This window comes from Peromyscus eremicus, chromosome 2, assembly GCF_949786415.1.
Source record: "Peromyscus eremicus chromosome 2, PerEre_H2_v1, whole genome shotgun sequence".
Lineage (NCBI taxonomy): Eukaryota > Metazoa > Chordata > Mammalia > Rodentia > Cricetidae > Peromyscus > Peromyscus eremicus.
This window is the reverse complement of record NC_081417.1, coordinates 86,993,880-87,018,658: the sequence shown is the minus strand read 5'-3', so window position 1 is coordinate 87,018,658 and position 24,779 is coordinate 86,993,880. Positions and strand designations below refer to the sequence as shown.

At 42.0% G+C, this 24,779-nt stretch overlaps 1 protein-coding gene across 1 annotated transcript in view; it reads left to right on the top strand.

Annotated features, from left to right (window-relative positions):
* The window catches only part of Cdk5rap2 (CDK5 regulatory subunit associated protein 2), a 188,342-nt gene that overhangs the window by 56,322 nt on the left and 107,241 nt on the right, over positions 1-24,779 (top strand). Inside the window, exons 11-12 of the mRNA XM_059255817.1 lie at positions 2,212-2,304; positions 8,878-9,096. Coding sequence (XP_059111800.1) covers positions 2,212-2,304; positions 8,878-9,096 — 312 coding nt within the window. The remainder of the gene's footprint in view (positions 1-2,211; positions 2,305-8,877; positions 9,097-24,779) is intronic.

Below are 24,779 nucleotides of genomic sequence, written 5' to 3'. Positions count from 1 at the left end.
AGCCACTGAAATTAATGAAAAACAACCAAGGGTTTAAAATTCAGCTGTACTTCTAGCATCCCAGTTAAGACCTACCTAGGCATGTGGCTAATGACTGCCTAAAGGAGAGTACAGACTGACTCTTGAAAGACAGCTGAAATTTGAGATGTAGGGATTTGGGAGGCAAGGCTGTGGCTGGGAAGCAAAAAGCTCACTTGGCTTGTTGCCTCCGGGATCCAAGATGGTAGCTGATAGTGCTTTTCTTGTCACTTGGTCCTGAAGTCTGTTGTATCTCAGTGATTAACTAAGCAAGGCCCTCATTCACCGAAAAGACCCAGCTCTACTCCTATGTGATTGGCAAGTCAGAGTGATGGGTGTTGGAACTGAGGGAAGTGCAGGTGTTGGGGAGGCAGAGGGAAGAATGCCTGGTCCTGATTAGGGTGGATATCGGGAGTGGATGGTTCTTAGAAGTGAAGATGCTGAGCTGAGTCCTAAATGGTAAGAAGGTGTAGGCTGGGGAAGAGATGCAGATGGGAGGCCATTTTAGAGAGAGAGAAAACAATGGCCAAAGACTGCTGTGTGATACAAAAAATGATCTTTGATTCCGAGGGAACAAAGTACACACTTTAAATGAGACTGTAGATGTTGGACATGTTGCAAGAGCCCAGGGGTGGTGGGGGCCGATCATGTCAACTGCTTGGGGGTGGGGGCTGATCATATCAACTGTTTGGGGGGTTACCTGGCTTAGTAGCAGAAGCAGTGATCACATTTTTACCATAGAGAAGCATCTGGTTGTGTTTGGAGAGTGGTTTCAGGGGATAGAGAATGGAGTCAAATGTGAGTAGCTCAGGCAAGAGCCAAGACAGGCTTTATTAGAATACAGGTCACAGCAAGCAAAATGGAGGAAGAGGACTATATTCAAGAAATAAGATGAGAAATAATTAAAAAATTGAAATAAATTTGGAAAATCTGATTGTTTTATATAAGAATTCAGAGAAGGAACAGTAAAGATGACTCTAGGTGTCTGGCTTATGTGACTGGGGATGTGTGGTGTCACTGACATGGTTCAAAACTTAGAAAATGGAGTATGACATTGAGACAGAAGCATTGGCCTTGAGAAATGTACAGGCCTTCCTGGTTAGGAGACAGAAAGCAGTACAAATCAGAAGCATGGGCGAGAGGGATAGCTTGGTCCAACTGACTTAGGAATCACTTGTATCTAGTCATGAGTTAAAATTCTGAGAGTTGACCAATATATCCCAGGAAAGCCTAGACTGGGAAGGAAGGAAGCCAAAGATGAGACTCTGGGGATATTATGAATTCAGGGATGGGGCAGGCATACCCAGAGGGGACAGCAGGAATGGTTGCAGAAGTAGAAAACTGGCGCTGAGAAGCTGAGGGAGTGCAGTGTCAGCTGCAGTTGCAATTTGGCCTTTGACCATGGGAGCTCTGATTCATCCATCTGATGTACAGGGGCCCAGATGGAGTAGGAGACCTTCAATGTGTTGTGACTCTAGAACAGTTCCAAGGTATAGAGAAGTTCTAGGTTAGAGAAGTTGAGACATTTTGGGAGAAACAACACAGTAATTGGATGAGTCATGAGTGGGCAATAGTAATAGTAGTAATGCTCATTATTTTAGCACCAGTGTACATTATATTATCTCATTTAGCACTAACAACACCATAGTTGGATGAGTGGTGTTCATCATGTATTAGTCTGTTTTTCGTTACTATAATGAAATATCAGAGGCAGGATAACTTTATAAAGAGGTTCATTGCACTCATTTTTTCTGATGCTTATAGTTCAAGATCATACTGTCTGATGTGTTTAGCCTCTGATGAAGGGCTAGTGGCTGATAACAGGAAGGCAGGCAAGAGGAGCAGACCATGTTGTCAGCTGAAGCCTGAGAGACTGGGCTCCTCTAGAACCTTCCAGGAGCATGTTCCAAATACCCAAGGACCTCTCACTAGGATTCACTTCTTGAAGGTCCACCTCCTAACATTGCCATGGAGGATCAGGCTTCTGATACTTTAACTCTTGGGGGACATACTCTGACTTTATGTAGACCATGGCAACAGGTGAGGGGATTGAGTCTCAGTGAGGGTAAGCTGCCCAGTTAACCACTCAGAGCTTGTCTGCCTATTAAGCACTACAGGTCAGGCGAAAGCATGTGGGCTGTGTAGGAAGGAAAGCCCAGCTGTGTATGTGGCTGCTATTTGTTGTTTTCCTAGGTTGAAGAACTCAACTCTGAAATCAAAGAGCTCACTGCTGCCTTCACCAAAGCCAGAGAGGCTCCCTTGAAAACACAGGCTACAAAATTGCAGGTAAGAGTTTTCATTAGTGTAAGTGGCTATCTTAGGTCCTCCTTCCAAGAGAGGCCTGAACTTTGCAACTAAAAGAAAGCTGGGAGATTTTAATAAGGGGAACCATTGGTGGCCTTTAGTGATAGAATTAGTTGAGTCTAATTAAAAGTTGGTCCTCCACCAGTTTTGAGAGCTTCTCTGGCTGCTCTTGTGGGGAGGTGGTGGTGGTGGTGGTGATGATGTTGATGATAGCACTCTCGTAATTGGGAGTGCTCAGTTTACTTTTAGACAACATATCTCATTTAACTTTCAAAGTTCTTGAGGAAAATAATGATCAGACCCTTGTATTCATGAGGTTTTTAAGGCTCATTGAGGGTGTCACACAGCTAACAAGTGGTAGAGTCAGGATTTAAATTCAGCAGTTAGAACTAATAGCAGCCATTTGTTGAACACATGCTTTATACCCAGTCCTGCTACATGTTGTCTGTAGATTATCCCCTTTATCTGTGTAACATTTGAAGTAGACACTGTTTATATCCTTGTTTGATTGATAAGGAACTTTAGGCTTAGAAATGTGACCCACTCAGGGTCACCACATGGCCAGTGACAGCGCCAGGATTTGACCTCAGGGCTCCTGGCATTCCACCGTTGGAGTCCTTTGCTTCTCCTCCCTAGCTGCCTCTTCCTTCCTGCTGCTTTTTGAATTTGTGGTCCAGACTTTGATGCCTTTGATCTCTTTTGTACCTACAATGTTATACTTCAAAAATGCCTCCCACCCATCTTCATGACGGTCCCTCTCTTTCCCAAATTTTAGTTTTGTCCTTTTAATTATTTCAGCATTTTCCTCCCATGCTTCTAGCTTGCCGATACAATTTCTGTAATTTCTATTACTGATATGGAATCAGTGACGTTTCATCATGTGGTTAAGTCCATACTTGCTTAAGCTCTCCTCTCACCCCTGCACCGGGGACTGCTTCTGGTGGTAGGTTAGAAGTTCAGTCTGATTTAGGACTATCTGACTTCCAAGATTCATACCTTCTGCCTTATCTGTTGCAGAGCTTTGGCTCACAATAAGAATAATTGCAGTAATTTCGTTTAAATCATAGATGCTAGCAGCACAGACAGATCTCTGCTTTTGGGATCTCAGACTTGCTTCTTCTACTGTTTTGACAGTAGATGATGAAATTGAGCTGAGCTTACAATTTTACACTATTTCCCCCTTGCTTAGAAAATAACAAGCTTTAAAGGCCAAATTCTTTGGAAAACCATCAATATTTTCTGTTGCTTAAAAAAAACAAAAAAAAAAAACAAAAAAAAAAAAACACTAGCAGTTGATAGCCAGAGTCCAGGCATCCTTATGAGCCCTAGTATAGTTTACTTTTCCTTGTTATGTTGGGGCTTGAAGGAAAGAAAGCAGCCTTGTAAACTTGACTGTTATTCAAACATACTACATGCATTTAGTAATTTAATGACCCTTTATCCTGGTCAAAATGTAATATATGTGGAGTGAGGTCTTAAAGTAGCAGCATGGGCTGGGTCCTTGTATGCAGTCCACAGAGATCAGGTATTGTTTTTGTGCATCAGGTTGGCAGGTCTCAAAACATCTCTTGCCGCTTCATCCAAATAGGAGATATGCTTTTGACCTTTTGAGAGTTTGTGGAGGCAGGACTAGAGTGGCAGTCTGTTTCCAAAGCGTGTCTTTTGTCCTGCTCTGATTGTGAGTATGCACTGTTTATATGAGTGCTTCATTTGAGGTATATGTAGTTTCAACGTTGCACAAACTTTTAAGTGTGTTTCTTCCATGTAAAAGGACATATTGGGCTGTGGTGTGATTTCGACTAATTGCAGTCTGAGTTTAAAAGACATTGTGGAGGTTGGAGAGATAGCTCAGTGGTTAAGAATACCTGCAGCTCTTCCGGAGGACATGAGTTCTGTTCTTAGCACCTAGGTAGGACAGCTCCAAGGAGATTTGAAACCCTTTTCTGGCCTCTGTGGATAATTTCACCTATGTGACCTCTCCCAGACATATACAATATACATAATTAAAAATAAAATATATCTGAAAAAAGACAAAGGTCATGGGTTGATTTGACATCGAACTTGACAATGAAGCAGCAGCAGGTGATATTTAAATTCTTGTGATATTTAAATTTTTAGAGTGGCTGCCAAGGTACAGATGCACAGATTCAACTTCAGATCACAGGTGTAACTGTGTGCATCACAGTAACTGTGTTACTGTGTGGGCTGGCTGGTGCTCTTCTTCTTGCCCATTTAAAGTTATTTCTGGATAGGAAGTGGCATTCTCCTCCAGGTGTGAAAGTGAAAACACTTACTGAAAGTATACTTAAAGTAGAAGAAATAAAGGAATAGAAATGACCTGTGGTCAGACTTTTTCTCATTGGACCATTGGCTCCCCAATATTGACACAGAGACTTATTATAAATTATGAAAGCTCAGCCAATAGCTTAGGCTTGTTTCTCACTAGACCTTATAACTTAACCCTTTTTCATTAATTTACTTTCCACCTTGTGGCTTTATTACCTCATCTCCATAGTGCTCATCCTGCTTGCTCTGCATTCCTGACATCACCACCTCCTTCTTCCCAGCATCTTCTTTGCCTAGAAATCCTGCCTAGCTATTGGCCATTCAGCTTTTTTTTTTTTTTAAACCAATCAGAGTGGCACATCTTCACAATGTACAAAAAGATTATTCCACAACAATTATTAGCAAACTTACCTCTAAATATGTTCACTGTTAATATCTTCACACACATGCATACATACACAAACACACATACCCACACCCACACCCACACCCACACCCACACACACACACACACACACACACACACACACAAAACTTTAAAAAGTTAAACAAAGCCATGTGTGTGCACACATATGTATGTTGTTATACATGGAAGCCAGAGGTCAACATCCTCTGTCTCTCTCCATCTTATTTTCTAAAGCAGGGTCTCTTGTTGAACTTGGAGCTTATCTATTTGGCTAGACTGGCCAGTAAACCCCAGCAATCCTCTGTCTCTACCTTCCTGGTGCTGGGCTTACAGATGTGCAAAGCTGTTTCTGGCTTTTGTGTGGGTACAGGGATTGAACTCTGGTCCTCGTGCCTGTAGAGTAAGCACTTTACTAACTGAAACATCTCCCAAGCCTCTTTATTATTTTTTTAAAAGGAGATTGTGGTTCCCATATGTTACTCAGTGTTTTAGTTAGGGTAAGTATGCTGTGAAGAGACACCATGACCATGGCACCTATTATAAAGGAAAACATTTAATTGGGGCTGGCTTATAGGTTCAGAGGTTTAATCTATTTTTGTCATGACAGAAAGCATGGTGGCATGTAGGCAGACATGGTGCTGGAGAAGGAGTTGAGAGTTGTACATCTGGATTGGCAGGCAGCAGGAGGAAAAAGCCATACTGGGCCTAGCTTGAGCATCTGAGACCTTAAAGCCAGCCCCCAGTGACACACATCCTCCAGCAAGGCCACATCTACTCCAACAAGGCCATACCTCCTAATAGTGCCACTACCTATGAGCCTATGGGAGTCATCTTCGTTCAAACTGCCACACCAAGGCTGGTCCCAAACTGCTAGGCTCAGGTGATCCTCCTGCCCTGACCCCTTGAGTATATGGGACTACAGATGTGTACTGGGCCATTATATATTTCTTGTTCTAGAATCCTTTCTTTAACATTCTTGCCATGGCAGCATGGTATAGATCTACTCAGACTTTGTAATTTTCATATTGAAATAATTGTCAACTCACATGTATATTTCAGCATCTCTTTATTCAGTCTTCCAAGGTAACATCCCCCGAGCCACATAGCTAAAATTGGTCCAGGGCGTTGAATTCTTTTATAGTGAGCAAGAATAATTTGCCTAATTTTACATTTGGCCTTTAGTTTCTGGCCATGTGTAATTGGGCCAAATATTTGCCACTTGGGCATCATTCAGGAAAAGGTAAAGAGGCCCCTAGGGAAGTTTTTCAAGGTGCCGTTTAAGGAAAATTTAACATGGAAAGTGTTTTTATGAAATGAGTCGTGTGCATTTGAGTTCTTTGAGGTTGGATATTTAAGGAGGCTTTGCCATCATTATTCATGCAATAATCCTGCAGAACTTCCACCACTTGGTAACTGTGAACAATAGCTATGTTTAACAATCCACTAACTGATGCCCATCTCTAGCTTCCCCTTCAAATTTAGTCTTCTTGTTTTTATTCTTGCCAGTTTATTGGTGTTAATTAGAGTCTTTACTGGTGAGGGCATGTGGTGCTGTGCCAGAGAAGAACACAGGCTGGGAATAATTTGAATTCCAGATTTAATTATGGGCAGTCTGATGATAGACTAGTCATTTAGCAGCATTGAGCTTCAATTTACTTACGGGCACAGTTTAACTCCTTGTTGACGAGGAGCATTTGCAGTCATTGCTGGCCTTTGCTTCTTGAGTTTGTTTGAGCACCACCATCAACATTAATAACAGTTGGGTCTCATATCCCAGGCTTCTGCTTCTTTATGTTTAGCTTCAAAGGAAACAAAACCAGAAGATTCTAGAAAGTTACGTTGGAACAGATGGTGTTCATTTTCATTTCACATTCCTGTGTCCTGAACTTCAGTTAGAACATAGGGCCAGATGCCTGGGCTCTGGAGACCCTGGAACAGGCACAGCTCCTAAGACTCTAGGTTAACTGTGGCTGTAGTCCACTTCCTGAACAAGTTGGTTGACCAACTGAACAGCTAAGAGGTGATCAGTGACAGGCAGAGATAGATTTCCTGAATCTGGAGCCTTAACTTCAGTCTGAGTTGTGACTTTGACAACACAAGTATCATTGTTTTTTGGATATTTAATCTTGAGCTTCATCTAATTAGAAAGACAAACTTATTAAAAAGTTTACTTTTGGCCTGTGTGATGGTACATGCCTTTAATCCACTTGTGGTACAGCACTTAGGAGGCAGAGGCAGGTGGATCTTTTTACGTTTGAGGTCAGTGTGGTCTACATAGCTTGTTCCGGGCCAGTTAGAGTTACATCATGAGACCCAGTCTCCAAAAGAAAAATAAAAAAAGAAAAAAGAAAGAAAAGGAAGTTTATTTTCTTCCTATTGGAAATATTACATAGACTTCACAAAACCAAATTTTTAGGAGACTAGAAAGTATTAAAAATGTGTAATCTGAGCATGACTCAAACCATGTCACCAACTACATAGATTTTCTTCTATGCATAGACTTGTATTTTTAAGTTATTTATACATTGGGCTGTGTTTTCACTGAACACTAGCTTAGATGTATCCCTGTGTTTTGATACATGATACATGCAGTTTTGGATTCCTATACATTAGGTTGCTTGTTATCAATTACTGTTGTAATTCTATGATGATGATTCTTTTGATTCTTCTCAGAGTAGATCTCAGGAAGGAATCACTGCGATGCACATAGACTTGTTTATATTGTGCAAAGACACATGGTCAGTTTATAACATCAGTTCATAGAGGGCAATGTTAATTTACATTCCTTCACATATTTCCAGGCTTCTAGTTGCTTAGCTGGTTCTTAAAGTGTTGCTAAGGAAGAGTGTCATTTCAAAACAAGCTGAATAGCACCAGATAATTCCACTTAGACAATCTTACTTCATAACTTAGAACTTACTTTTCAATTGATTCTTTTTATTGTTGGTGGTTTAGAATATTTTGTTCATTTTTATATATTATGTAAATATTTTCTTAGGCGAATTGTCTATTAATGAAATAAAGATTCTTGATACAATCAGCAGTTGAACTCTGATACTAGAATCTTTCAAAGTAGACTTTGACTATCATGCTGACCATTGACTCCTCCTTTTGTAGATAACTCTGGGTGTGAGCCATACTAACAAAGGAGAACATGGCTGGTGCTAGGACCCACCACCGCTTGTCATTTTTTTTTTGTTTTTTTTTTTTGAGACAGGGTTTCTCTGTGTAGCTTTGCGCCTTTCCTGGAACTCACTTGGTAGCCCAGGCTGGCCTCGAACTCACAGAGATCTGCCTGGCTCTGCCTCCCGAGTGCTGGGATTAAAGGCGTGCGCCACCACTGCCCGGCCGCTTGTCATTTTTTCTTTGTTTTCTATTTGTTATTGATTGGCTGATTGTGATACTGGAGCTTAAACCCAGGGCTTCACACATACTAGGCAAGTGCTTTAACACTGAACTACATTCCAAATTGCATTTTCTGCCCCTTTAAAGTTAATTAAATCATCTTTTAAACCATTATGAAAGTAACATGCTCAGTTACCTTAAAACATTAGAAAATACAGAGAAACAGAAAAGTCAACTATATTCCCACTGTATTGAAGTCAGTTTTGTTAACAGTTTGTGTTTCCTCTTTTTTTTTTTTTAAACAACACTATGGCTTTTCCTCCCTTCCCAACAAAACCGCAGCCTAAGCTTTGTCCTGTATCCTCCCAAGATGCGACTCCTTGGGCTTTGGATACTGAATGCTGCCTGTTAGGGTTTTGTTCTTGTCTTTGGTTTCATCCTCCTTTCCTGGAAGGCAAAAACAGGTCTTCTAGGTTTGTTTGTGAAAACCAGCTCTCTTTGCCCTCCCTCTCTCCTAGGGGTCTGAGGACTATGAGTCTGCCCTGGCAGAAAAGGAAGACCTGCTGGCTGAGCTGCACTCAGAAAACCTCACAAAGAGCACTGAGAACCATAGACTGCTCAGGAATGTTAAAAAGCTCACCCAGGAGTTGAGTGACCTGAAGGAGGAGAAGCTGAGACTAGAGAGGGACCTGGAGGAAGCCCACCAAGAGAGGAGCAAACACACCCGCACCATCCATGTGAGTGCCTCCTGCTTTCCTGACATGATGGGTGCTACATCAAGGCTGGGTCCTGTGATGGTTTCTGTTCACAGGAAAGTGGATGTTGTGCAGAAAACTGAAGAATCTCTGAAAAATCTAAGGGTTTTTCTTATCTCCTTAGTGGAAATGACACAGCTTGACACTGCCGCTCACCCCTCTTACTGTTGCCATCAGATTGACCACAGTTTGTGTCCTGCTTTTTCATGCATTACTCACTTCTGCTATGCTGGGTTGTGAATTGTTTTTGGTCTCTGTGCATTTAGTCATCTGGTTGCACTTCAGTTGACTTAACTTTCTTATTTCAAAGCACTGGCTATTTTCCCCTTGTAACCTATGCTTCAGCAAATGCCCCTGTGTGTAAGCATTTATCCACTGGCTGTTTCTGACAGAGGTTTAATTACTGAGTCAAAAACCACCGACATTTAAAGACTACTTTATAGATATCAAACTGTTCTCCAGACAAATTGTTCTGGCTCCGATCTGTTTTAAGACTGCTCTATTCAACACTGGGTATTAGCATTTAAAAATTCTTCCTAAATTTGTTACACTATTAAGTTTCAATTCTATCTAAACGTAAGTACTAAGCATGCTTTAATTGAATCCCTCCTGAGTGTCACGTCTACATGCACAGCCTTGGTGCATCAGGCAGTACTGAGTCTGAGCCTGAGTGGTCATGGATTCTGTGTTATGACTCACCTCTCCAGAGTCTGGAGTGCGCGGTTATCATAGATCAGGCTTGGAGGAGAGCCCACAGGGTACCACTGGCTATTAGCTGGGATGCTGGGATTCATAGTTGCCATACCCGTGTCAACACTGAGGAGTGAAGTACAAACGTTTGCATGTTGTAGTATTTCAACAACTGTTTAGAGAGCAATAATGGAGATTTAGAGAAGAAACCATCAGCTACACTTCCACCACCTGAGTGAAGCAACTCTTTTTTCTTGTCAGCATTACTTTCAGCCTCAGTACACCTGGCCTCTCCATCCAGTCACAGGCTGATCACTGTCCATGTGCTGTTGGATCATTCACATTGCCTAGGCATCTTCCATGTTGTGTAGGACACAGAATGTCCATGGTGAATGGCATATACTCTCACTGATTGCTTTCACATGAGAACTTAATAATTTCCTCCGAGGGTTGGACATTTTGGCTATTTAAATAATGCCACAGTGAACATTTCTGAGCATGCAGACATTTTCTCACAAAACCCCTAGGATAAACTTTGAGGAGTGAGGGTATTAGATCACACAGTGCAAACATTTCATGTTGGATAATTGTGCTTCCAGGTTGTTATGAGTCCAGAGGGGTATCCCATTGTGTGCTGCCACTAGAGATCCTGCAATAGGCCAGTTTGTTGTATTCTGATAGAAGACCTGTTTCCTATATTTTGGATGCTGATGGGAATGCCTAGTGTGGTTTCTGAAACTTTTGCTTTTCTGTTGATTGCAGAAAAGGGAGGACACATAATGAACTGCCCCTGTTGTCTTCTCGTCAGTCCAGCCAAACGGTCAGGTTCTGAGGCTCCCAGCTTGGGTCATGTGCTGTTTCTGTTGGCAGGAATGTGTATGTGTGTGTATGTACATGTATGGCATCATTGGCAGCCTCTGTAAGAATTATAGGGGGCGAGCAGGCACCCAGAGAACATAGTGCTGTTGTAAGGCTCTAGGAAGACCACGACAACAGCTATGCTCCTAATACTTACCTGGAGTGAGCTGGCTTGGGACACACAGCTTCCTGGCATCTCTTTGTGACTGCTTTTATGCATCGTTCTGTACATGTTTCTGACAGAGAGGTCTGGGCAGTTTCGTTATTTTTGCTAACATATTTCACCCCATTGCCATCTCTTGGTTATAGTCTAGGAGTCTAGCTGTGCCCCTCTCAAGAGAGTGTTTTACACTGGATCATGGCGGTACAGTCTGGGGAAACATGCTGAGGTAGTTATTTTGCTTCATGGTACTAGGATAAAAACACAGGTGGAAACATAGCCATGCATATCTTATCAGCTTGTTGCTGTTAAGTAGGTTCTTTAATTATTCAAAATGCCTCCCACTCGACAGCTGCTACTGGCATTGCTTTGTATTGACAGAGACAAAACCCTAGACCTCCCAGTGGCTTCTATTTCTGCTCTCAAAAAGAGAAATCTACTCATAATTCGGCATCATTGAATACCTTGTATGAGCCCTCTCTACTCGGCATGAACATGCTTCCAGAGCAGAGATAGAAACATGCCACAGGAATACAGAGGAAAGAAATGGCTTGCATCTTGTAGAAGGCTCCTGAGGAAAATAAGTCATCTGGTTTATGTGGTGTGAGAATAGGCAAGTACTCTACCAACTGAGCCTTGTCCCTAACCTCATGATATTTACATTTTGAGTTTGGCTTACTTTGATTAACATAATGCTTTTTTATTCCATCTGTTTCCTTGAAAATATCACAGTTTCATTTTTCTTTAAAGCTGTATAGAATTCTACTTTGTTTATGTGTTAGTTACCTTTCTGTTGCTGTGATAAAATACCAGGATAAAAATCAACTTAGAGGAGAAGTGGCTTTATTTTGACTTATGGCTTCAAAGGGATAGAGCCGATTGTTGCAGGAAAGGCATGACAGCAGTTAAGGAAACCATGGTAGCAGGAGCAGGAGGCTGACCGATCATGTTTTCCATCCATACACAGGAAGCAAAGAGAGAGAACAGGAAGTGAAACAAGGCTCTAAAAACCTCAAAACCCATGCCTCATGGTGGTCCTTTAGCAAGGCTCCACCTCTTAAAGGTTTCATAACTCCCCCCCAAAGTACCACCAAATAGTGCCTCCAGCTGGGGACCAAGTGATAAAATACACGAGGCATTGCTCAGTCAAACCCCAACAAAATATATGCCAGGTTTTCTTTATCAATTTATTTGATGGGCATCCAGGCTGATTCTATTTCCTGGGTTTTGTGAATGGTACAGCAATAAACATGGATGTGCAAGCATCTTTGTGGTATGTTGGCTTTGAATCCTTTGGGTGTGTACTTAAGAGGGGTGTAGCTGGGTCATATGGTTGTTCTGTTTTCAGTTTTTTGAGGAAGCTCCATACTGATATTCATAGTGGCTACACAAGTTTTCATCCCCACAGCGGAGAATAAGGGTATTTCTTTCCCTATAGCCTTGCCTGCATTTGTTTTATATATGTGATGATAGCCATTAGACTAGGGTGTGATGAGTTCTCAGAGCAGTTTTAATTTACATTTCCCTGATGGCTAAGAACATTGACCACGTTTTCATGTATTTACTGACCATTATATTTCTTTTGAGAACCTTTTTATTGATGATTGAGTTTTGGTACTGAGTTTTTTCAGTTCTTGTTGCCCTAGATGTTATTCTAGGGCTGGTCTTGTACAGTCAAGCCTCAACCGTGAGGACACTGAAATCCAGTGTTAGATCTCTCCTGCACATGCTCAAGTTTTGCTGTGTTCATTAGGCAGGAAAAGGTATTGGAAAGGACAATATTGAAGTCCAGGCCTTTTTCTCTGTCAACATTCAGTTCAGTTTTCAAATCCTTTTTGATAATGGAAACTGTTGTCAGGAGTGATGGCAACAAGCAGGCATGATCCCTACCTGTAGAGTGTACCTGCAGGTTTTAAAGCAGCTGCCCGGCCTCGTCATATGTGACACAACCACATGTTTGGGCCCAGAGACTGATACTCTCTTTACAGATTAACCAAGCCTCAGAATTTAGATGGCATGGATCTTGTCTCTAATTTCAGAACTTTGCCTAAGATACTATATTGTAGTACTGGCAAATCAGCAGTAGGTAGGAATATGGTGCATTTGGCAGAAAGGAAGATTTTATATTCTCTGCTTTCTATAGACCAGAATAATGTGTTCTCAAGAAAGCCAGCCTGCTGTGTTCTGGTTATTTGAAGCTTTAAAAAGTAATTTTTTCCCTCTGTATTTCTCAAACACATCTGGTAGATTTTATAAAGTTATACAATTAAATGAGCTTAGGAATAAAGGTAAAGGCATCAGGCTGTCAAAGGAAAAGATGGCAAGGGCTTTAGAACCATAGCAAATATGGTAAGCATGTTGTGGTGTCCTTTGTGGGGCTGAAGAGGAGGACTTAAGGTTTGGCTGGCAGTTCCTAGTAGCAAGAGCAAAAAGGGAATTCGTGTACAAGGTCTCCAGTGTTTGGGCGATGAACATTTTAAGATAAAAGACTAGCTTCAGCTGACACTGGTGCCCAAGGGAAGAATTGTGTCTGGTGGGTTTTTTATAAAGAGAACTGAACAGTTACAGAGTCTTGAACAATAGTCCATTCAGTCAAAGCAGACCTGTTCGAGCAAGATCGATGCTGTTCAAGCCAGTGAGCTTGTAAGTATTGAGGTTTTCAGTTCCTGGGACTGGGTCTAGCTGTTTCTCATTGTTCTGTTCTCTTAGACAAGAACTTGAAAACCAGTTGGAAATACTCCAGCCTTGTTTTTAGAAGAGCCCCAACTTAAAGTCCACATAGAGGACCTATAACAAACAGACTTAGTTTGTGTGACATTCTCTGAATCCTGATAGTAAGCCAACTAACTCTCTCTCAGATTTGATCAAACCATGCCATGCTTTGCCCATGCCAGGAGCATTCATTTCCTGGCTCATTGTGTATGGGGAGACAATGCCTTTGCTGGGAGCAGTTTGGATTGGAGACCAGTGGACTTGCTGTGCCTGACTGTGCAAGCACATGAGAACTTGGCCCATGAGGGTCAGCTGTCATGTTGGCTTTAATTGCCTTGATTGCAGACCATGTGCCAGTTGACTTAGCACATGCTATAATTTGTAGTTTTGTTTATTCCTCACACATTTATTGAGTGCTTGCAATGTGCAGGCACTGTTGTTAGGCTTTGGTGAATACCAGCTTTAATTTTACTGTAGGGATCTTACAATGAGAGAGGCCAAAAATTGAGGACAGCAGACAGTTCTTCTGTATCTTGTTATATGCCACTTTGACACCAGAGGGACCCGAATCCCTTGAATCAAATTCAGAATACATTTATAAGGGAGCAGAAACGAGTATTCTCAGTTCAGCATCCTGACTGTGACCTCTGTAGGCCTTGACAAGGAGGTGACGTGGACCATCATGTCCTTCTCCCTCTGACTTAGATGTCCTGTTTGGCCCAGAGACTTAATATTTTCTCTCTCTCTCTCTCTCTCTCTCTCTCTCTCTCTCTCTCTCTCTCTCTCTCTCTCTCTCTCTGTGTGTGTGTGTGTGTGAGAGAGAGGGGGGGGAGGGAGGGAAGGAGGGGGAGAGAGAGAGAGGGAGAGAACGTGTGTGTGTGTGTGTGTGTGTGTGTGTGTGTGTGTGTGTGTGTGGTGAAGCATGTGAGAGAGCTTTACTTCAGATTTCATGTCTGGCTCATGCTCTCAATTTTACTCCGAGCTGGTGAGGACAAGAGCAAGTCGGCTTCTTTTGTGTAGTGGCCTGTGTTGGGCAGTGGTTGAGCTGTAGTCCCCAGACTGTCTAACAGTGCTTGCATCTGTCACGGGACCTGTCATCCGCTGCCCTGACGAGTGTGTGCTTCAGTACCTGGGCACTTAGCTCTGTTGGATGCATTTGCTGGCTACAGGCCAAAACTCTAATTAAAGTTCTTACTATCACCAAGCTGGCCCAATCCTGTGTGCTCTGCGAGGAATAGATTTAATTTTAGGGTAGTTCAGCCTGAACCCCTCTAAATCTCATCGTACTCATTGATGGATAGCCCCAAATAAAACTGGGATGTCAATACATGACATTAGACAATAGTGTCTCAGGCTGATAGGTTAGGCTTAGGACCATAGATCCCAGAAGGGATGTTTTTACCAAGCTCAAAAATCTCCCTTCGCTTTTTTTCTCTTTTTTTGAATCAAATGTGAAATGTTTTGAATTGATGTCCTTGTAGCATAATGTGCAGTTTAAATGAACTACACAGGACATTGAGTCCTTGCAAATCCCAGTTTCTGGACTGGTGGGATGGCTCAAAGGGCAAAAAAGCTTTCTGTACAAGCCTGTCATCCTGAGTTCTACCCCCAGAACCCACATAAAAGTGGAAGGAGAGAAATGACTCTTACAATTCTCCTCTAGCTTCCACATACCTGCTGCAGCACCACACACACATACATATGCGGACACATTCACGCACGCGGGCGCACACACTCACAATAATTATAAATAAAATAAGTTTAAAGTCCCTTATTTTTCTAAGACAATGATTGAGTTACTGGACTGAGTCCTGTTCCAACACTTATCACCTGTTGGATGTGAACCATGGTGTCCATTTCTTATCTGCAGGGTTCATGTGGATTGGATACAGCACCTTCCATGATGTCTAGTATATCATGGTGGTTACTAAGTAGAGAAATGGAGCAGTTTTAGCACATGTCTGCAGAAGTATTCACCAGCACTGGGTTTGGCTTGGAGCCAAGTACTTACCTTTTCTAAACAAATTCTCCTCCTTCTAAAATGATATGGATCCTACGTATATTTTAGCATTAAAGAAATGAGTAATGAAATGTAATTTGTGAGAATGACAGACCACTGTCTACTGGAGTCCTTTGGACAGTGCTAAGTGTGGTTTATGCCTTCCCAGTCAACCAAGCTGCACATTCGAATCTTCCTTGATCAACAGTAACTTCTACTCTGAGGAGCATGCTTGTCTTTTCCTTTTCCAGCTGACTGACGCCTTGGAGAAAGGGGTCATAATGTTCTTGGGTTAGAGAGGCTTGGACATCCTAGTAGCTCTTGCCCAAGGCTACTGTAAAAGCTGCTTTAAAAGGCTGACCTCTTTGTTTCCTGATGGCATAGCTGTGGTCTCCATGAGTGAGCAACAGGGAGACTTTGTTACCACTACTAATTTTGTCACTCTGCTAGGCTCTGTTCTGGGTGCAGTAGGAGAGTCAAGTCAGGCACCCTCTCAGAAGGCATCTCCTGGAGAACTGTGATGGAAATGCAGACGTTGCTGAGCAAAGTAAAGTACGCATAGTGTTGATAGCAGGTAGACCAGATGCTCCCAAAGGAGCAGAGCAGCTGTGCTGAGGGGAAGCAGGGTAGATTGTGGCCTCGACTTGAAGAAATCATCTAGGGGTGGGAAAGGTAGAAATGCCTTCCTGGTAGAGGGAAGATAAGATGACGGCTACATTGTGGGGGTGGCAATGAACCTGGCACCTGGGAAGCCCAAGCGGGGCTGGAGGAGGGGCAAGTTTGTTCCCTTGTATCCCCTAGGTGTGGTTTAGGGAGGTGTGGGTGTCTTGTCTGCTGGCCCAGTCATGCTCTAATGTCTACTCAGCTTAAGTCCCAGCTTCTTTGTCCATTCTCCAGGGAGGTCTTATTCATTTATTCATCCATCCATCCATTCGTTCATTTATTTATAAAAGACAAGTGTCTTACATAGCCCCAGTGGACCTTGAACTCACCATGTAGACAAAAATGACCCAGAATATCTGACCTACCTGCTTTCACTTCCCATATGCTAGAATTTTGTGTACCATCTGTGCAGGACTGTCTCATTCCAACAACTTCTATTGATTTTTTTTTCATTTTAAGATTCTTTTTTATTTCATGTGTATGGATGTTTTGCATACATGTGTATCATGGGCGTGCTTGGTGCCCACAGAGGCCAGAAGAAGGTATTGAATTCCCTTGAACTGGAGTTACAGATAGTTACAAAGTGCTCTTTGGGTGCTGGGATTTGAACCTGGGTCCTCTGGAAGAGCAGACACTCTTAATTGCTAAGCCATCCTTTCAGCCCCTATTATTATTTTAAAATTATGCATATGTGTGTATGCCATGCTTGTGAGTATCTATGGAGGTCAGAAGAGGGTGTTGGATCTCCTGGAATTGTATTTACAGGTGGCTGGCAGCCTCCTCATGTTGGTGTTAGGAACTGAACTCAGGTCCTCTGGAAGACCAATGCGAGTTCTTAGCCACTGAGCCATCTCTGCGGCCTTCCTTCCCTTTTTCTTTTATTGTTATTATAAGTTTGTTGTTTAAATGAACTGGTGTAGAAAGAAGACATGGAAGTGGCAGCCCCTTGAAGTGCTGTGGGATAGGAGACCCAGTACCACACCTCACTCCTCCCTAGACTGTTTCCAGAAGGCTCAGTGAGGCTCTGTGGTGCCCAGCTTACAGCTACATCTCATGCTGATTCTGGAAATTGTCCTTGTGCCACTGAATGCCTATACCTCATTAAGATTTTGAAGAAATTGCTTTTGTATATTTAAAAGTAACCACCAAGCACTTTGACAAGCTTGCTCACAGCAAAACCTGATAAGGTTGAAATTTGATGGATGAGAACCTTCTCATTCTCCATCTGGCAAGAGATAAAACAGACTTGCTGGATGGAGAAGTATGAGGGCCTGGCTTTTCATTTCTAATGCGATGTTAAGATTTGAGGGATATTTTAGTTTTCAAATAATCCACTTTTAAAACCCAACCCACCTGCTCTGAGAGAGTCCTGATATGCAAAAGCAGCTCTCAGCTCAGTGTTGGCCCAGAGTGCACCTACAAATCTAAAGGGAAAATTACCCATTAGTGCAGAAATTCAGAGTGCCAGAAGACAGCATCCTGCAAATCTTGGATGCAGTATTCACTGGGGAGCTAGGTGAAACCTGTGTAAGATTCAGGTTTCCAAACTTTCACTAAATCCTGTGCTCATAGCAAATAAAGCAGCTGCACCCTGGGGGCACTGAAGATTCCTTACAATGGTGGTTTTTGTTTTTGTTTTTGTTTTTGTCAGTTTGTGGGGATGCTCAGGAACATATAGTTACATGATTCCTGTAGTCAGCCATGGTTGGGCTTCTTGGGCTTAGTCTGAAAAACCATTGCTGTGAGCCAAGTGTGGTAGTGCACATCAACAACCCCTGGGCTTGGAGAGGCAGGAAAATCAGGAGTTCAGGGTCATCCTTAGCTTCATAGTGAGTTTGAGGCTAGCCTGGGATCCATGAGACCCTGTTTCAGCAAACACAAACAACTCATCAGTGTTGTGAAAAAAAAATAATAACAATAGACTGGCTTTCATTAATATTGCTTGCTTCACTTATTAGCACATACTAATTGTAGACATTCGTGGGATTCACCAAGACATTCCCATATATGTATACATTATGTATGTATCATGTCTATGTATCCTTCTATCATCATGTTCTCTCTAGCTTCCTACTTCCCTTCCTGTTACTGAGGAATCCCTATTTTCAGTTTGTTTGTTTCTATGCATGGAGCGAACATACAATGACTTTCTTTCTCTGTGTGGCTTGTTTTGCATGATGTGGTGTCCTACAGTTCCATGACAGGCTTGTATTCTTTATGGTAGAATAGTCCTCCACTGTGTTTGTGTGTGTGTGTGTGTGTGTGTGTGTGTGTGTGTGTGTGTGTGTGTAATTTTTTTTATGTACTCATCTTGTGATAGGCATTTAGGCTGATTCAATATCTTAGCTGTTGTGAGAAGTGACCTAATAAACCTAGGCTTGCTGTGGGATGTTCTGTATGGCAAATGTTTTGCTCTGATTGGTTAGTAAATAAAACACTGATTGGCCAGTAGTCAGGCAGGAGGAAGTATAGGCGGGACAAGGAGAGAGGAGAATTCTGGGAAGTGGAAGGCTGAGTCAGGGAGACACTGCCAGCCGCCGCCATGACAAGCAGCATGTGAAGATGCTGGTAAGCCACGAGCCACGTGTCAAGATATAGATTTATAGTAATGGATTAATTTAAGATATAAGAACAGTTATCAAGAAGCCTGCCAGGGCCATACAGTTTGTAAGCAATATAAGTCTCTGTGTTTCCTTGGTTGGGTCTGAGCGGCTGTGGGACTGGCAGGTGACAGATTTGTCCTGACTGTGGGCCAGGCAGGAAAACTTTAGCTACATAGGCTAGCAGATGAAGGAAGCACAGCTTATAATAAGCATTGGAGAAACCAGAATAGTCAATCATACAGATCTATTTTCTTCAATGGAAGGAAATAATGATGCTTAGTCTCTTGGAAAGCCAGAGTGAAAAGTGGTCAATCAACTTGGTGATCCTTTGCTATTCTAATATTAGCCAGCCTCCATCTGTATCCCCCAATATCGTGAGTTTTGTCTCTCAGTGAATAGAACACATTCATATGAAAGAGGCCCTTCCTCTTTCCTTCCTCTAAGCCAGTGGTTCTCAACCTTCCTAATGCTGCGATCCTTTAATACAATTCCTTATGTTTTGGTGACCCCCAAACATAAAATTATTTTTTTGCTACTTTATAACCATAATTTTGCTACTGTTATGAATCACAATGTAAATGTCCAATATGCAGGGTATTTGATATGCCAGTTCCCCAAACGGGTTGTGACTCACAGGTTGAGAACTGTTTGCTGCTCTAGGCCCTAGCCCTGAGCTCTGTTTATCAGCCAGTAGAACTCATTCTTACTGTAAAGTTCACAGTGCTTTGCTACTTTGCAAGGGAATTTCAGTGTAGCCAGCCCTGAGCCTTTGTTCTCTTGGATCGTTTCCCTGCTCACAGTGAGACTTGGAGGCTGGGGGCACAGACGGACTGACAGACAGTGAGTGACATGATTACAAGCACAGACACTGACATGGTCACAAGCAGACAGCTCTTTGTCGCTTTTTGCGAGCCGACTTCCTTTCTCTAGGAATGGGATCACAGGGTAGTTTTCAGAAAAATTATCTTTTTTTGTTTGTTTTCTGACAGTAGTCATGCTTACTTCAGTGAGATGGTATCTCATCAATTTTTTTCTTTAAGATTTTATTTTTTTTATAATTATGAGTATATGTTTGGTTTCTGTGTAGGTATGTACATATGAGTGCAGTGCCCATGGAAGCCAGAAGACTTTGAATCCTGTCCTAGTTAGGGCTTCTGTTGCTGTGATAAAACATCATGACCAAAAAGCAAGGTGGAGAGGATAGGATTTATTTGGCTTACACTTCACCTTTGTTGTTCATCACTGAAGGAAATCAGGACAGGAACTCAAACAGGTCAGGATTCTGGAGGCCAAAGCTGATGCAGAGCCGCCTACTGGCTTGCTTCCCATGGCTTGCTCAGCCTACCTTCTTATAGAACCCAGGACAGCAGCCCAAGGGTAACCCCACCCACCATGATCTGGGCCCTCCCCCATTGATCACTGATTGAGAAAATGCCTTACCGCTGGATCTCATGGAGGCATTCAGCTGAGGCTCCTTCCTCTGATGACTCTGGTTTGTGTCAAATTGACACACAAAACCAGCCAGTACAAATTCCTTAGAGCTGGACTTACAGGCAGTTGTGAGTTGCTTGATGTGGGCACTAGGAACTGAACATGGGTTTGTTCTTACCTCTGTGAGACCTTGAGGTGCATCTTTTTAGATTGTTTAAAATGTGTTTTTGATGCAGGCTTTTGTTGCCATATGCTTGCCTTTTAGTACCGCTTTGGCTGTGTCCCACAGGTTTTGGTATGTTTTGTTTCCATTTTCATTTGTTTAAAGGAAATTTTAAATTCACTTTCCCTTTAATTTTCTTCTTTAATTGACTTCCTCAGTTACCTGCTGTTTGTTCAACAGTGTGTTGTTCAGTTTTCACTTATGTGTGTGTGCACGCTGGTGTATGCCACACTAGTGTGTTGACTGCTGGAGGCCAGAAGAGGGCATCAGACCCTCCCCAGAGCTAGAGTTATAGGCTCTTGAGTTCTTTTTAACTTAAATGATTTCTGAAGTGTCCCCTGCTGTTGTTTTCTAGGTATCCAACCTCTGTGTATTCTACCACCCCATTATGACCAGAAAAGATACAGAAAATAATTGTTTTTAATTTGTTAAGACTAATTTTCTGGCTTAATATAGTGTCTCTTCTAGAGAAAGTACCATGCATTGATTGAAAAAAAAATGTGTTTTGTAAATGTTGTATAGACTGTTGTGTAAATATCTGTTAAGTCCAGTTATCTACTACATAGTTTAATTCTGGTGTTTATTTATGTATTGTTGTCAGTCTGTCTATTGGGAAGAATCTGGTATTAAGCCCCCCACTATTGTTTTAGAGCTATCTCTTTCAGTAGGTGTAATGTTTTATAACATCAGGTGCTCTAATGTTAGTGCCTATACAGTTCTAATTTGTTAAATTTACTTTTTAAAACATTTTAATATTATTATTATTTGTGTATATGTGTTGCTGCTTGTGTGTGTACATGTGTGTGTCTGCACACATGCATGTGTGTGCATGTGTGTTGTACACCTGTTGTGTATGTGGTGGACTCCCTCAAGCAGCTCTTGTCTGATGGTTATAAGCTCCATTAGATTTTGCTTGTTTGGGACAATCTTTGCTTTCATTTCTGACAGACAGCCTTGTTTAGCATGATAATCTTGGTTGACAATTACTTTCTTAAGGACTTGAAATACATCAGTCCACACCCTTTGCAGATTTCTGGTTCTCTTAGTTTAATGGGTTTGCCCTTAAATGTGACTTGATGTTTTTCTCTTGCAAACTTTAAAGTTTGTTTTTCTTTTCTTTGTCCTCCTGTGTATGGTAAGGAATTTTTTTTTTTTTTTTTTTTTTTTTTTGGTGGGGGACGGCAGGGGCGGGGTGTGTGGTGGCGGGCGGTATCATCCTTTCTACTTGGGTTCTATAGGGTTATTGAGTCTGGATATCCATGTTTTCTCCACTATTAGGAAGTTCGTTTTCGTTTTTGTTTTCTTGTCTCTCATTGAGTAGTTTTCCTATGCCCTTTTCCTTTATTTCTTCCACGTTAAGAATGCCAGTGACACAGACATTTGATCTCTTGATGGTGCCCCAGAAATCTCCCATGATGCTTCACACTTATTCTTTTCTGTCTGAATATATTTTAAGACCTACCTTCAAGTTCCAAGGTTCTTTCTTTTGCTTGATCTGTCTGTTAAGGCTTTCAATTAAAATTTTAAAAATCTGATTTATTGAGTTTTGGTTTTTTTTTTAATTTTGATTCATTCTTTTTCAAAATTTCTTGTTCATATTGTGTATTGTTTTCCTGATTTTTGTCTAATTGTTTACCTGTATGTTTTTGGAGCTCACTGACTTTTTTTTAAAGAAAAATTGAGTGTGTGTGTGTGTGTGTGTGTGTGTGTGTGTGTTATGCCCAAAGATGCCAGAAGTGGTGGATCTCCCTGAAACTGGAGTTACAGGTTTTTGTGAGTCACCTGACATGGGTGCTGAGAACCGAACTTGGATCCTCTGGAAGAGGAGTATGCCCCCTTAACTGTATAGCCATTATCTCTCCAGCCCTTTTACTGGCTTTAAAAAACCTTCTTTTTAAATTATTAGCAATTTTATCCATTTCGATAACTTCAGAGTTTATTGTAAGAGAGTTATAATTGTTAGGAGATTAGATTGGGTGACTTTTTAAAAACAGATAAATAGAATTTAGTGTACTTAAATTTAGTAACATGATTTAAATCTTGATACTTTTAAGTTTCTTGAGCTCCTTGGACTCCAAATAGGGAGGGTGATTTCATCAAGGAGTGCTTTGTGAAAGAGGTGGCACCATGGTTGGACCTTGGAAGTGGCATGCCACCTCTGTGCAGTTTGTGTGTGTGTGTGTGTGTGTGTGTGTGTGTGTGTGTGTGTGTGTGTGATATTTTCATGTGGAAGGGGCTTGGTGGAGACAGGCAGAGCACCTGAAAAGTGTCTAATGAAATTGTGGGGTGACAGGACTGGTTTGAATGAAATGGGGGGGGATGGGGCTGGTTTAAGATAAGCTGAGACTAAGCTGATACCCCCTGGGAGAGCCAGGGATGGGCTGCTCTCTCTTGAATTTCCATCTGCAGTTACTGTCTCCATGTGGCCGGTTGAAAACAAAGAGATGGTTGGGAAATTGCCACAGTTGCCCTTGTGACAGCTGGGTTCTGAAGGAGGCACGTGAAGGAGATGCCATGAGAGGAGGGGCTGAGCCTCCCTCCCCCAATTCTGCAGTGTGAATTCTTGCTTCTTCTGATTCTTCTTCATGGGAGAGTTGCTCAGTAGATTAGTGTCCAGAATATTTATGGGGCCATCCTTATTAACTGAGAGGGAGGTATGGTAAGAGCCTGAGTTCTAGATTCTTCTGCTTTCCAATTCAGACCTATGAGGCCCAACTCTGTTTTGGGGACTGACTCCATTATTTCCTTATGAATCTTCTCTGTCACTCCTGGATTCTTAAGGAAGAGGATTCAAGTGGGTTGATTAAGTTGGGCATGCCCTTTCCTCTCCCCAATAATGACAGCAACAGCAAAGAACTCAAAAAATTCTTCTTATCAAGTCCTACTTTGGATATGTAATGTCACAAGTTTGTATTTTGACTCTCAGTCTGTTTTGCATTCATCTGTATAGGCCCAAGATTAGCTCTAGAGTGCAGTGGTGGTCATCAGGGCAGGATTTTGGGGTTCTTGGCTACAAAGAGCGTCAAGTCCAGGCTCTTTATCTCTCATGTACTCCATCTACTAAGAGGAAAGAGACTTGTTGTATATCATCCTTAGCCTTCATGCTGGGCACTCATTCTGCATTCTCTTATTTAACCTCAAAGCCCAAAGAAGCTACCTTATCATCTCCTTTCTGGGAAGGGAACCACTTATGTCCAGGGTAACATAGCTGGTTAGCAGTTGAGCCATGATTCAAGGCAAAGTCTGTCTATTTAGACAGCCCTGGAATATTGAAGGAGATTTGAGGGAACCACCCAAGGTCATCGATTTTCAGTTCTGATTGTTTTGCTTCAGCAAGGCATGCCATCCCCATGCCTCCCCGAAACATTTATTGTAACTCCATGGGTTGTGAGAGCGTGAGTCAGTTGGCTGTCTTTGTGTTGCCATGGCAGCTGTTCTCCTCAAGGCCACCTTAACACACATCCTCCCATAGCCTCCAGTCTCTTTGCTTTAAGCCTTTTCTCATTGCTGACCATATGAGTAGGTAGATCCTGTTCCTGCCCCATCCATCTGGAGGAGGGCCTCAGATGTTTAAGTGTAGAGACATTGTACAATTGACTTGTGATATTGGAAGTATTGCCTAATGAAAGCCCATGATACAGAGTGATTTAGTAATTTTGGTCTTAACAGTTGATGTTGAGACCACAGAATTTGGGCCACACTGGCTTGGTTTTCAATTTCAACATTAGAAAGTACATAAATCTTTGTCAGGCTCTCTCAGTCTCTATGAGCATTTTTTTTTCCTTTCTGGGAAGTAAGACTAATGAACCTTACCATGTAGGCAGTTAATAAAGTTAGTAGTATCTCACATCACAATGCCTTGGCCCATGGTTGGCTTGTAGCTGGTACTCAGAAAATGATGAGTTCCATAATTCATATAATCATACTAAGGGAAAAGGCTTATCTTCTTACTGTGGGTCATATACCCCCTGATGCATGTATTCTCTCTCTCTCTCTCTCCCTCTTTCTCTCCCTCCCTCTCTCCTTCCTTTTCTCTCAGTCTCTTTATTTCTCTCGTAGTGCACCAAGGGCTATGTTAGAACTTAGGTTTGTCCCCCTAATCTTGAAGAGTGATACTTTATAGAATTATGGGACAGGCTATTTTCATGTCTTAACTCTGGGGGACATGTGGGAGAACATGATATACTCTAGTAGCCTTTATCACATGTTCCTCTAGACAGCGGAATTAAAACTCTTAAAGCAAATGATAAAGGAGAGTAGAATAAATGATTACCAGATACACACATACTAGAACAGCATTTGTCAACTTATGGGTTGCAGCCTCTA